Source organism: Alexandromys fortis, unplaced genomic scaffold, assembly GCF_014885135.2.
Source record: "Alexandromys fortis isolate MF-2015 unplaced genomic scaffold, M_Fortis_MF-2015_v1.1 scaffold_112, whole genome shotgun sequence".
Classification (NCBI taxonomy): Eukaryota; Metazoa; Chordata; class Mammalia; order Rodentia; family Cricetidae; genus Alexandromys; species Alexandromys fortis.
The window spans coordinates 5409-19369 of record NW_026068013.1 but is presented as its reverse complement, the minus strand read 5'-3'; the positions used below and the strand labels follow the sequence as shown (position 1 = coordinate 19369).

Below are 13961 nucleotides of genomic sequence, written 5' to 3'. Positions count from 1 at the left end.
GGAAGGATCAGAAGTACCTTGGCATTTCCTGACCACCTGTCAGGACGGCATTGAGCTATATTAACTTCAAAAAGGGGCCAGGCAACAGCCACCTCCTCAGCTAGGTGTGATTAAGCCTTGTTATTCCCCAAACTCTCTGACCATCAGATATAGTAGGAAGGAAATGGGTCTGCATTTCTCGGCCCCCACAGATACGTAGATCTGCTTTATATGTTACATGGTCTTTTTCCCTTGCAGCTCTTAAATATTCTTTCCTTAAGGTAGCTTTGCAATTTCCCATGGAGGTCACTGGCCTGGACCTGCTCCCGCAGAAGTTGCTGCCTCAGGCCTGGTCCCACAAAGGTCACTGGCTTATGACTGTTCCTGTGGAAGTTACTATCTTGAGCCTGCTCCAGCAGAGGTTGATTGCTCAGGCCTGGTCCTACGTAGGTCACCTGTGGAGGTTGTTGTGCCCAAATCTGGGAAATCTCCATAAGCCAACAAGGAAACCAAGTCCCATATGTAAAAGCAAAGAGCCTTTATTTTAATCAAGTTTGCAAACTCGGTCTCTCCGCATGTCCAATGTATTGGAATAGCCAGAGAGCCCTGAGCTCCATTAGAATTGGGTTTTTATAGTAGTAAAGGTAGGGGTGAAGGGGTCTCTGAGGTTCAGGACTCCTGATTGACTGACATTTGTCTAGGGCTGTCCTGGTGAGGTGTGCTGGCAGGTGATCCCATTTACAGCGGTTGGAATGTCAGTAATTTCCTTTAAATGGTTTGTCCTTGGGCGGTGGTCGGTTATCTCAGTTTGTGGTTCTTTCCGGCTACCAGGTATTGCTTCAGGGTAAAACTCAGAGCTCTTGAGTTCTACTCTGGCAGGTGATAATTTTTTTTTTTTTTTTGGATTTTCTTGATGGGTTTTTTTGAGGTGATAATGTTTGGAAGTAAAGAACCTCCTTTGGGTGACCTGCCTATACTTAGCTTATCATGGCTGGGCCCCACAGAGGTCTCTGTATTGGGTCTGCTCTGGTGGAGGTCGCTGACTCAGGCCTACTCACACAGATGTCCCTGACTTGAGCCTGCTTATGTGGTAGGCTTTGGCCTACTCTGGCTCTGGCCTGCTCGAGAGGAGGTCACAGGCTTAGACCTGGACCCATGAAGGTCACTCTGGCAGAGGTCACTGGTCTGGGCCCGGTCCTGTGGAGGCTGCTGGATGGGCCCTACTTGCATGAAGGTTGCTCACTTGGGCCTGCTCTCCGGAGGTTGCTGGCTCTGGCTGGTCCCACAGAGGTAGCCCTGCCTCATGCCTGTTCTGCTCCCTCAGAGGACATTCCCTTGTGCTTGATCCTATGAAGGTTGCTGGTTTGGGCATGCTCCAGCAGAGGTCGCTGGCCTGGGCCTGGTCCCACAGAGGTTGCTGGCTCGGGTCTGCTCCAGTGAAGCAAAGTTCAAGTTTTTTAAAGCTATTATTAAAAACTGTATAAAATAATCAGGAAATATAGGTTAATGGCTAGTCATTTATAACAATCTGTTACATTGTAAATATGTTAGATATGCTTTCCAGATCATATATAGATATATTTTAGACGGACAAATGTTCTTCCAACCTTTCAAAGACCTACCGAATATGATGTTTAAAACATTTGTTAAACTTAGGGCTTTTCATGATAATGAGACACATTTGCTCCCGATAGCACCAATTTACATCAGAGATTATGGGTATTGAAGGAATTCCTTATGGAGTTTGCTTTCAATATGACAAGGCTAGCCATTTGATCAAGCAGCTGCTCTTGCCTGGACTGCTTGACAGTATGCTATATAAACTGGACATGCAGGACCCACAGGATAGTGGCTGCTGAACTTTGCTAAAACAAGGTGGAATGGTCCTTCAGGGTTTGTACTTCACAGAAGAAACTACCAGACATTCTTCAGGACACAGAAGGAAGTGAATGAAAAAGTTTTCCCAATATAGGTAGGACAGTCTTTCTACTTTCCTGCTCCATTGAAATGCCTGTCAGATACTGTGGGCCTGTAGGCTGAAAATGAAAACCCCAGCATTGCAGAGGAACTTTGGGTGACTGTCTCTGTCATTTCTAGAGTTTTTGGAAATCATTTACAGTGTCACTTTTGATACTTGGATAATATTATTATATCCTTCTGGTGCCTTTGATGGAGTTGAAGACCAGATAGTTATAGTTGCAGTTTTCCTTAGATATGATAGAAAGTAAGTTAGGTATAAAATGTTGGATTTACTAAGATAGGACAGATTGTGGATTATTTTCTTTAAGTTTACCAGGCACAAATGAATTGTAATTTAGTAGATCGTTAATATATTTTTTACTTGATAATTGTTCTTACTGTATACAGTCTTACTGTGTTAAAGTTAAAACTTTTCATTTTTGCTAAGGAAAAGGGGAGAAATGTTGGGGAATATTATTTTAAGGAGTATTGCATTTTTTTCCTTACTGCTTTTGTTAACAATTCAAAGATGACTTTGATTAAATAAAATTAACCTGCATGCAGGAGGCTGATTCAGCAAGGAACTGACAAAAAGTTGTAAGGAGAAACCATGTGTAGCAAGGGGTTTTAATTGGGGGCAGAGAGAAGGGTGCTGGGTGGTTTGGAAGACCCCAGCGAAGAGAAAGGTTTATCTACTTACCATTCAGTCTCTCTGAGCAAACTGAATACCACCTCAAACCTTGAGTTTTAGATGTTTCCTTAGTATCTTTTAAAGAACCAGTGCCTACGAGAACAGAATCTCCTCAGGCTATGTCCTTGTGACTGAAACCATTGCTTAAGGGGCAGCCACTGTAGATAATAAAAATGCATGCAAGTCAATGGGACCCAGAAACTTCTAAAACAAAATTCTAATGAGAATGTTTTGATGGAGGAGAGAAGTTGTTGTGAGAAATCCAGTTTCTGTGACAGGAAGGAGTACCAGTGAAGAAATGAAGAGATATCTCTGTGAGTTCGAGGCCAGCCTGGTCTACAAGAACTAGCTCCAGGACTGGCTCCAAAACTACAAAGAAACCCTGTCTCAAAAAACAAACAAACAAACAAAACCCAAAGAAATGAAGAGATGACTAAGTATGCAAATTATTTTATTTCCCTATATGTAAAGGCATGAAGTGGACTAACTCATAACCTCATTTTGCAGGCTTCAGTGTTCTAGAAGGCTCCTTCCCAGTCTTACAGGACAGTTACTGATATATCTTGTTCTTCTTTAGATACATAAAGGATACAATGTGCATGAGGCAAAAATACAGATCTTGTTGGTACAGAGGATAGAAGAGGATATGTGATGGCCATTGTCCCCATTCGTGGGAGTATCTACTGCATGCATATTGTCTGTCCAATGTTCAGTACACAGCATGACTGATGTTCTGAGCAGGAATTACTCCAGGAAGCAAGGAATTGTTCAAAAATAAAGCTCTTTATTAAGCAATAAAATACCCATGAAGATGCATCATCTCACCGACTGCAATGAGATGTGCAATGTAACTCAAGAGCAAGTACAGTGGTTCCAGGGATGCTCTTTAAGAAGGACATCTGCTGGGCTCATCTTCTTGAACCACAGACATACAGGAATAAATAATCATTCTGATATATAATAAATTAGGTGAGTGATGACAGGATTCCTTTTACAGTGTTTGCATGTCTTCTTGTGGCAGTCAGCACAGGAGCCAGCTGTTACTCTTCAGAGTGTGTGTCACAATCCTGGCATTGGGGTCAAACTTGAACTGTGATGATCCATGGAAGAAATAAAAAAACCCTGCGAACACAGATGAGAAAAATGATAGTAAGTTTATGGTATGAATAACTAGGAAAGAGCAGGAGCTGATACAGGAGGCTGTGCAGTAGGTGGTATCTACCTGCCACCAAGCTGAATGATCTGTGTGATTTCAACTCACTGGTGAATCCTTACCAAAAATGTCTGCCAAAACCAAAAGAGGGCAAACTGAAAACTGGAAAGGGTTAACATCTCCCAAGGCAATAGCCCCAAGTGAGCAACAGAGTGGGGATTCCATCTCATTTCTCTGGCTCTGAAGCTAGATGCTAAAACACCAGAATATACTGCTACTAAAAAAATTCTAAAGGATTTTACTATTTAAGGCTTCCTTCCTTTCTTTCCAACTTCCCTTGCCCCAACCAGCATGGTATGGGAGGCAATGAACCCAAGAGAAAGAGACAAATGAGCAAACGAATCAGAGGTTCGTTTTCTTTTTGTGTATATTAAGGGCAAGTTGTTTTAAAAGCAATGTCCGTGGTCTCATGAGCACCATTACTGAAGCCCTGGCAGATGTCCCAGACATGCCTTCAAGGGAACAAATGACTGCTTTGTTTCCCCAGACGTCATCACCAACAATCAAAGTTTGTCTTTTGAACAAACTTCAGCACTCTCCATTTTCTAGTGAACAACAGACGTAATTTCAGACTGCAACAGGAGCCCAGGCACAGAAGTTGGCATAGGAGACAAAGGCTTCCAGCCAGCCTGGCTCACATGGGCTGTATCTTATATGACGCAGCAGCGGTGTGAAAGACCACTGTCCGTTGTTCCAGTGCTATGGGAGAGAATCTTGAAAATTATTAAAGAAAAACAAATTTTAGACCAAATTTGCATCAATTACAAGTTAACATTTCAGGATTTAAGTAAAAAGACACAAGGCAAAGGATTTGAAAGTTCTTTGATTTTCACTTCATTATTGCTGTTTTAACACCCTTATCAAGTTTGACATCACAGAAAATCAACCAACTTTGCCAAGTTTTAGTGAATGTTATTTAAAAGCTTGTAGGCAAATGTTTGTTGTGACATTTCTTATAGTAAGCTTCAAGTTGAAACAGCCCACATACACTTCACTGTGATACCCTAAAACGCTCAATGCCCCTCCTGTCGATGACATGAAGTTCTTACCAAATGCCTGCAACACGGCATCAACCTGTGGCTCGATTCCTGGAAAGTCATCTTTTATCAGCCTGGGGAAGCCTTTATCCATAAGCCATCTCTTCTCATCAAATCTACAGCATGGAAAAGGAATTTAGAGCCACACCGTAAGTTCCGTCACACACATGGTATGAGTCATTCTAACAGTGCTGGGTACAGGACAGCTTTTCAAGCTGTGCAGTGCTAAATGTTTTTGTTTGGGAGGAGGGTATGGTAACACATGGACTTCCTGGGCTCGTAAGCTCTCATAGAGTAATGATCTCCTGAAACAGGCACATCCTGCTACAGTCTATAGAAATTCTGTATGCGTACCTTAGGTCAATTTTCTAAGCCTGGACATATAAAACCCAAGAATCTACTAGTCATAAATATATAATAAAATCTATATCAACAAAAGATGGAAGCTAAGTTAAAACAATTGGCCAAAAATAGTTGTGCTATCTGCCACACTAGGACCTGGTATGCTCTGCATAGGCTGCACCTGGCTTCACATGGCAGCCAAGTGCTGGAAGGAAACGGAGTGAGAAGGCGGTGTGCCTGAGGCCTCCGGGTCACCTTCCCTCGTGTCTGAGAAGGCAGTGTGCCTGTGGTCTTGTGGTCACCATCCCTCACATCCTTTGCTGACTGAATACATGGTCAGTGGTGCACTCTGGGAAAGCCCTTTGTATTTGCAAAATTGAACCACCATGCTATCTTTTGCTTAATCTGAACATTTGAGGTTTGGAAACATTAGAGGGTAGGCAGGTATGCTGAAAGAAAGAAAACTACTTTCTGTAATTAAGCTTCAAGCAAACTTTCTCCCTAGATCTCACCTCCAGTATCGGTCACCCACAAAGAAGTAGGTCTTCTTCGTCTCCTTAGCACTCACAGCGGCATCAATCTTCCTGACAGTGAGAGGGAAGCCAAGAGCGTGGATGCTTTTAGGGTAACCTGCTTGCTCCTCGTGCCCTCGGACTGCCCAGAACTGAGTTCCTGTTGAAAAATTTCCCAAGAAATGTTGTTTGAGCAAAACTAGTTGGTTTTAGAAATGAGAATAGTGACTTGTTTGATAAAGATGAAAGATGAAGTCTTGGCTTTCATTCCAACCCCTAACTCCACGCTTAGTTCACAACTGGTATTTTAAAATGCTTCCTGGGTGGGTGCGGTGGCATGCACCTTTAATCCTGGCACTGGAGAGGCAGAGGCAGGGGATTCTCTGTGAGTTCGAGGCCAGTTTGGTCTACACAGTGAGTCAGATGAGTCAGAGCTATATAGTGAAATCTTGTCTCAAAAATAATCCTTTCTGGATGAGGGGAAAATGCAAATGAACAAACAGATGAACAGACTCGCTGCCCTTTCTGTATTCATTTCTTGGGATTTATTCATAGTTATATCTTTATTTATCCTCTGGGTCATAGTAGCCAGCTCTGGTCATCTCTTCTAACAGCCGCTTGGTCTCCACTTCCCAGACTTTCCTCCTAAGGCTGTCCTTGGTAGATCAGACGCTTAAAATGCTTATTTACAATCACCAGTTCTCATCTGTTCTTCTTCCCAGAAAACCTCTAAAATTTAACACAATGGAGAAAACTCATACTTACATAAGCTTTATTTCAGCAAAGCAAAAAAAAAAAAATGATACAGTTCTTACCTTTAAAAATGAAAACACTATCCTTGCTATTTGCTTCATAGGTAGCATCTAAGTGTGAAGGAAGAGAGGGCCAAAATGCTGAAATCAAGTGAACTTCAGGCTCGGGGTTCCAGCGGGATAGGCGCCAAAGGTACCTGTAATATACAAAACTGCAACAGTCTTTCTCCTTACAACAGTAAGTGCAGAAGGGCACAGGCTTCTGTCGGCAACGATCCACCTGTTCACAGTAGTACGCACTGCATTGTCTCACATGTGATGGGTACAACCCGGGGTGACAGGGCTGTTCACCCTGTTCCGATAAGATTATCCAGCTTGATGCTGTGCAAAAGTATTTTATGATTCGGCTGACATGTTTAAAATGTTGTGCACTTTTTAAATGTGAGAATCTTGGTAAAGCGGGGCAAAGGAAGCCGGGAGCAGTCGGTACACATGGCAGGGGTCTGGGACAGCAGGAATGGGAGGGCTTTTTCTTTGTTCTTTTGGTACTGTTTGAGTGTTGTGCACGAGTAAACACATTTTCCAAAATGAGTTAGTTTAGATAATAGCACTTTCTAGCAAAGCTAAAGATACTTATTTAGCTCTAAAGATGGATGGCACTTTTAGAAATTCCATGAGTTATGATATTTAAAGAGTGAAAAATAAAAATAAGAGATAAAGTTCCCTGATTTAATGGATCTTATATTCTACTGAGCAAAAATCATCTGGGAGTCTAGAAAGAAATATTCTGAACAATTCCAAGGAGATCCTTAAAATGCAATATAAATCAGAGCTGAACGATTTTAAAATGTGCCCGAAATATGTCATAATCATATTGCATTATATGTACATTATATATAATTATACATTATATATAATCCCAAGCTTATTTTCCTTTCTGAGCACTGAACACCAAAAGTAGGGAGGGAAATACAATGCTGTGTTCTCACCTGTCTTTAAAGAATAGGAACTCCCCTCTCAGGGTGCTGACTGCATCAAAGGACAGAGAAGGATCACACTTGGTTGGGATCTCAGTTCTTGGAGAGACAGAGGATGTGGGCACCACTGTGACACCAGAGTAAGGATGTGGTCCTGAAGAGCAGAGGTTAGGGGAAGCAAATGTTAGAAGATAAGATGCATCTAACAATTTACACACTGTCCAAACTTTTTTACGATGTTTTGAGATGTAACAATATCGGCCCTTCACTCCTGTGGCGAGGGAAGCGGCTCAGCTGGTAAAGTCCAAGACCCACATGGTGGAAGGAGTGAACTCACTCCCACAGGTTGGCCTCTGACCTTCAAATGTATGCCATAGCATGTATGCTCAGGTGCACATGCCCACATGTGGGCGTGCACTCCCCCCCCCCCCCCGCTAATTTATTCATTTTTATTTTATGTGCGTTGGTGGTTTGCCTTCATGTGTGTCTGTGCCTGTTCTTGAATTATAGACCGTGTGAGCTGCTGTGTAGTTGCTGGGACTTGAATCCTTGTCTTTTGGAAAAGCAGTCAATCCTCTTAACCGCTGAGCTGTCTCTCTAGCTCCTAGGTTTAAGTTCTTAAAAGAAAAAACTTGGTTTTGTTCTGTAAAACTTGACACACTGAGCCATACNCCCCCCCCCCCCGCAAATAGCATGTAATAAAAACAGACCTTTCCTGAAGACTCACTACACAGCAATCTTTTTTAAAAATAAGAGTTGTAAACACGTTATTTATTCAGTGTGAGCGATTTGGAACAGTGATGAAGACATAAGGCAACTAATCCATCCTTGGGGCCCTAACTGGTTTAGGTAGAAGGATATGCACAACTATACAACCCAACCAAGCCAGATAATGCATTTTTTCCTATCTGTAAACCTTCCCCCATTCTCAGCTCCTGTCTCTGCTGCAAGGTAGTCAGATAAGGAATAAATGTTTCTTCAGTAGAGACATTCCCATCTGCAGTGGTCAGTCTTTGCCCACAGTAAAATCCCCAGGGAAACTAGAATTTCATAGGGTCCACACTTTCATTGGACATTAACAAAAGAAGAGATAGTAATGCCTCTTTAGGATATCCTTACTCCTTCCAGGCAGGCGGGTTCCAGGGGTGACAAGGGTGGGGACTGCCAGTGGGGTCGGGAATTCCAGGTGTTGTCACGAGAGCGGGAGGGGCTGATCCACCGCAGCTCAGCCGATATAGAGCACAGCAGGCGCCAGTTTGTCCTCAGGCCCACCACACGCACTCTTCTCTGGTCACTGGATCCTCTGGCTTCCACCCAATCTCTCTCCCTAACAGTTCCTTCATACTCCACAGCTCTTTGTAAATGCCTGGTTGCCCCGGACTTAGAGTGACTGCTGAGGCTCAGAATCTCCTGACAACCTGGGTGTCACCAATTGCTCCAGGCTCCTAACTGGGGGTTGTGCAGGCTCAGGGAAGTGGAATATAATCCCGTTCCAACAATTCAGCCTTCGTGCTTGCAAGTTCCTTTTCTTTCCTTACAGGAGGTATAAACTTCAGCAGGGATACACCTGACATGTATCCTTGTGGGCACCTGTTGCTACCTTTTTACTACATTCGAGATAAACTCAAGTCTGTGGCCTTGGTCCAGTGGTCAGCCACTTTTTAAACACTTGTATCGTCAGTTTTTCTCCTGATCATTTGTTGGACTCCTTCCTCATTTGTGAAGATCTGGACTCAGAAAGTTCTTTAGGTACCAAGTCTAAGTTATTTCTGACGCTATCAATCTTTTATTTGTCTGGGTCATCAGGGCTGAGGTAAAGATGAACTTACTGCTATTAGTGACACATACTGCATCCTTAGAGAGAAATGACAAGAGCAAGCAAGCAAACAAAAGCATCCTGGCCTTTTTTTTCATGCTCACCGTAGAGGGACTGAATGCCATCTATATCATCCTGAGAAAGCCGGATCTGGGCTGGGCTTCTGGAGAAGTTGTAGACTGGGTACATCAGAGATTCTTTTTTGTCTGAGTGAAAGAGACCCAGGGCATGGCCAAGCTCATGAGCAGCAACCAGGAAAAAGTTGATGCCTGTTTGAGAAAGCACAGATCCTCAGAGTCCAACAGTTACTATCCCACAAACACGCACACACTCCTGCTCAGGGCTCCATCTGGATCACACATTGTCTTTCCTCATTTGCTTGCTCACTAACTGGCATACTCCAGACTCATCACCTGTCTGTCATGGTTGACTTGAAGTCAGGGTCTGAGACAGTTCACTAGTTGCTCTCCTGTGTCAACAGTGGTAAGTCCTATTTTATTGACAGGATAAAGATGAATCGCATGACAATAAAAAGATATCTTTATTGTTTAGAAATAAGGAACAATTGTTAGGATTTAGTAACAAACTGGTTTTCACCACAGTTTGAATCAAGCACAAGCTGTTTATATAGTCTTCCACTTTGTAAGTAACAAACCTATAGGGAGTTTCACCACCATCAACTTCTGATTGTTATAAAGATCTTCCTAAGAGAAGTTAATGGAAACAAATATATTCACAATGCATCATATATGTTTATGAAGCCACCAAAAGGTAAATTTTAGAGAAATTTCACCCCCTAGTAATAGGTGTCATACAAAGAGCACAAGTCCCAGTATAAACAGAAACATGTCCATTGCCTGTTCACGCCATGGACACGGCTGGACTCAGAGCGGCCTCACATTATGAATGGCTCTGTTGGTGCTCATCATTAAAGCAGAGGTTCAGACTCTTAGAGAGAAGAACTGTCGTTCCTGTCACGTGGTACTTAGCGCTGCAGACCTGCACAGTCAGTGCTTTGTGTTAATCGTCTGACCCACACTCAGAAATGCAGAAATTGTGGTGTTTCAACAGCGTGTTTCGAAACTTCAAATGCCGGTTACAATATTTAAGTAGAGTGCAGTTACCAGTAGTCAATAAGTTTTCCCAGGAAACGTTTGAGGAGGAGAAAGGCTTCCGAGCTAGTAAAGGTGGCATGTTTATTTAAACAGAGCATCTCCCTTCAGTTTCTGACATTTTCTCCCAATCATTGCATTTAGAAGAAAGAGAGGCAAATGAAAATTCAAGGTCAAGGGCAACTCCTGGGGTGACATCTTGCGGGGTGCCCTTCCAGCACTGCTCCTTCGTTACTGCAGTGGCGATCAGTATCAGTCCTAAGACATTGAAGCCCTTCACAAGGCCCTGGCTGCGGATAGGACACCTAGCAGCGTTTACTGTATTATATACTTAGTGCGCAAAGAAAGAAGCGGTTTACACAGCTTGTTAGTAATGATTAGAGCACCAGAGCTTCCGATTGCCACACAGATCATCAGAAATTGAAGCCAACAAGTCATCCATTTGAGACTTGCTCTAGACAAGTTATTCTTCGACAATTCACATCTGAACTCATCGTACCTGAGGATCCCAGTGTCCATTTCTCCTCCTCATCGAAGTGAACATCTCCATTAAATCCAAGCCCAGGCGGGTAGGCATGAGCCAGACTCTGTCCCGGTCCATCAAAAGGGTAATAGTCTCCATGATCTGATGGAAAACGAGTTCATGGAAATACTAGTAAGAATTTCTTCTAACCCCTTTCAGTAAGACAGCACAGGGCTATGTGGGCTGAACGCTGCTGCCTCTCAAAGTCCTCATGTTGACATGTAATCTCAAATGTGATGGGGTCACAAGGCAGCTCCATTAGGAGATGCTCAGGGAGTGGGAGGTCTGTGACAGTGAGTGCCCAGGTGATAGGCACTGAGGGAGCCTCTTGGGCACTTCTGCTACCCGAGGAAACACAGGTGCTCCCTAAGAATAGACTCTCACTAAACTGAGTCTGCAGCCCTTCCTTTATTTTGAATTTCTTATTTTTGGGAACTCCAAGCAATATCTTTCTGTTGTTTACAAATTTTCCAGTATGAGGCACTTTATTTTAACAGCCTGAACAACTCAAACACCAGATGAGTAACATGAGCAGAACTTCATTACCTCCGGCTGCGAAGGAGATCATGATGTCCGCCTCTCCTTCAGAGAGCCTGGAGAACCTGAGCGGGGTCACCGCCTCCCAGACTTTCAACGCTTTCTCAATGGCAGAATCCACACTCTCTCTCGGTAAATCCGGTGTGTAATTTTCAACCCTGGATGAGAGAAGTGGAAGAAGGAAGTGTGTGTGGCTGCGAGGCCTCTGGCAGTTGCTAGCATTGTGTGAAAACTTTGGACCCAATTGCCTACCTGTAGGTGAGGTGGTTTTTCCTCCACTTTGGCGAACCTGGAAAGATACTGAAGCCACCAACATCGGGGACGCCACATCTGGGCTTGAGCATCACATCCATCGTGTTGGAGTCCAGCTTCCCTGTCATCTCCAGCCCGAGGAACTTCTGCATTTCTTGGATTTTTTTGACCACAGGACTACTGTTCTTTCTTTTAAACATTTGTTTCTCATTCTTATCTAAGTTGTAGTACTTTTCTAGATATTGCTAGTGGAATGACAGGTACAGTTTTAAACTATGGCTATGAATTTTAAACCATTTAGAAAAACCTTAAAATTCATTTTAATTTTTCACAGTTTAGTGAAAGAAAACTAGGATGTCATATCTAATTTGATTTTTTAACAAAGGTTCCCATTTTATTATTTTTTTGTAATTTAATATGCTACCAGAGTAAGGAACCTGGCAGAAGTGTATGACTACATAAATGACTGTATCTAAGTCTTCCCATTTCTATTATTAACGTTATTAACATTATGAAGAGAAGTGTATGACTGCATAAATGACTGTACCTAAGTCTTCCCATTTCCGTTATTAACATAGACCTGCTAACACTGATCGGTGTTAGATAAATTCTTTTTTTCACAAATGAAAAATTAGAGTATGCATTATTTCTTGAAGTTGTAGAAGATAAATAATTCTGAAATAAGAGATTTCATCCATTCCCCATCGTCTCTTCTCAACCTGGGCTCCTGCCATCGGCCATCCTTGAGGATGCCTCTTTTTTCTTGTCTTTAAAGATGGAATTTCTACCTCTTACACTTTGATATTTTCCAACACAACTTCTAATCAGGTCATCTACTCCTATTGGAAGACCAAAGAGGTACCTGATTACTTACCTGAGCAAAATCCATGTTTGGGGGCTCTTGCCTCACTGCGCCCTGCAGAGGATATGCTGAACAGATGGGCAGGCACAACAACAGCACCTGGACAGCCAGCCGCGCCATCCAGACAGACAGCCTTTGCTTTAACAACAATCCTTCTCTAGTTTCTGACTTCTACATCTTCGTCTTCTTGGCCACTCTTTTATAGGGAGTCAGTGTTTAGGTCACTAACAGCATGACTCACGTGTGTGTTATTTTTAATCTCAATGACTGCACGCTCTTTCATAGAAGCTCAAAACGAAGACGGAATGGCTTACATCAGTGAATCCCTCGCCCTACTACACTGGAAAGAATGCTTACTCTCCAGGAAGTGGCTTCTGTGTTTGTGAAGAGGAAAAGGAACTGACTAGAGAGTTAATGTTTATACAATATTTAGATATTTTAAAAGCAGTGGGTTTTTTTGTTTTTGTGTTTAGCAACACGCATTAAGCTCAAATACATGCAGGCAAGAAATAAATAGATTAGCGGAAGAAGATTCCAAATGCAGCAATGATGATGGCTATCTAGGAAGATATAATGACAAAAACTCCATTTTTTGAGCTCTTGCGTGTACAAGTGTTACTGATTTCCAGATGGATTTACTGGCCTTTGGGAGGGAGTGGGGTGCACTGTGAGAAGGCAGCCAACATGGAGGGGACAAGGTCCAGAAGTGAAGCCCAGGTGCCCACCCGGCGTCTGTTTCATGGTGATGTCATCAGTCTCGGTTGTTTCATGATGATGTCACATGCACTGGCTCCATGAACTTGTCAAATGGAAGTCAGCGAATTGCATATTGGATGAAGATGATACCCCTATCTCCTTCCTTAGCTTTGCTTTTCCGTTTTTATCCTTTCCCTTCTTCTAAAGCACAAATGACTAAGGTTTACAATGGAATTTCCAGTCCTTTCTCTTCACATAACATTACCCATTAAAAGTGTTTTCCTTTCCTCCTTTGGCCAACCTGAGTGCTCTTCAAACAGAGAAAGTCTGTATTTACTTTTATTTATATGTATACACCACATGTGTTCAGGGGCCCTCAGAAGCTGGAAGTGGAAGTCAGATTCCCTGGAGTGGAGTTAGAGGTGGTGTGGGCTGCCATCTAGGGACTTGAGCAGGTTCTCAGGAGGAGCAGCAAGTCCTCTCACCTGCAGGGTCGTCTCTCCAGCCCCACAAGTCTTAATATAGACGTCAGAGGGTGCCAAATGTCTAAAGTACATTTTTCTGCCAGTGAAAGGAAAATAATGCTGCCGTATCTGAAGTATGAAACTTTAAATTAGTGGAAGAAGCAAGTAAATATAGGAGTGACTTTTTTAGTACCATCTACCTCCCTACCAGAGGGCGCCATGGCAATGGAGACTGAA

At 42.9% G+C, this 13961-nt stretch overlaps 1 protein-coding gene across 1 annotated transcript; it reads right to left on the bottom strand.

The window, feature by feature from the left end:
• Positions 1-3399: 3399 nt before the first annotated feature.
• Mmp10 (matrix metallopeptidase 10) lies at positions 3400-13096 on the bottom strand. Its single transcript, XM_050162207.1, has 10 exons — positions 12577-13096; positions 11703-11947; positions 11460-11608; positions 10890-11015; positions 9383-9547; positions 7475-7616; positions 6549-6682; positions 5734-5893; positions 4892-4995; positions 3400-3751 (listed from the first exon to the last, which is right to left on the bottom strand). The coding sequence occupies exons 1-10, from the start codon at positions 12682-12684 to the stop codon at positions 3651-3653; spliced, it is 1434 nt and encodes a 477-aa protein (XP_050018164.1). The 5' UTR covers positions 12685-13096; the 3' UTR covers positions 3400-3650.
• Positions 13097-13961: the final 865 nt, after the last annotated feature.

Bases quoted from the DNA above. Each gene is read 5' to 3' on its own strand.
- Mmp10 (XM_050162207.1), bottom strand. From the start codon at position 12,684: ATGGCGCGGCTGGCTGTCCAGGTGCTGTTGTTGTGCCTGCCCATCTGT. The intron at 11,016-11,459 runs GTAATGAAGTTC...GTTTTCCATCAG, and splicing joins GATCTCCTTCGCAGCCGGAG to ATCATGGAGACTATTACCCT. The intron at 6,683-7,474 runs GTGAGAACACAG...TGTATATTACAG, and splicing joins TTCCTATTCTTTAAAGACAG to GTACCTTTGGCGCCTATCCC.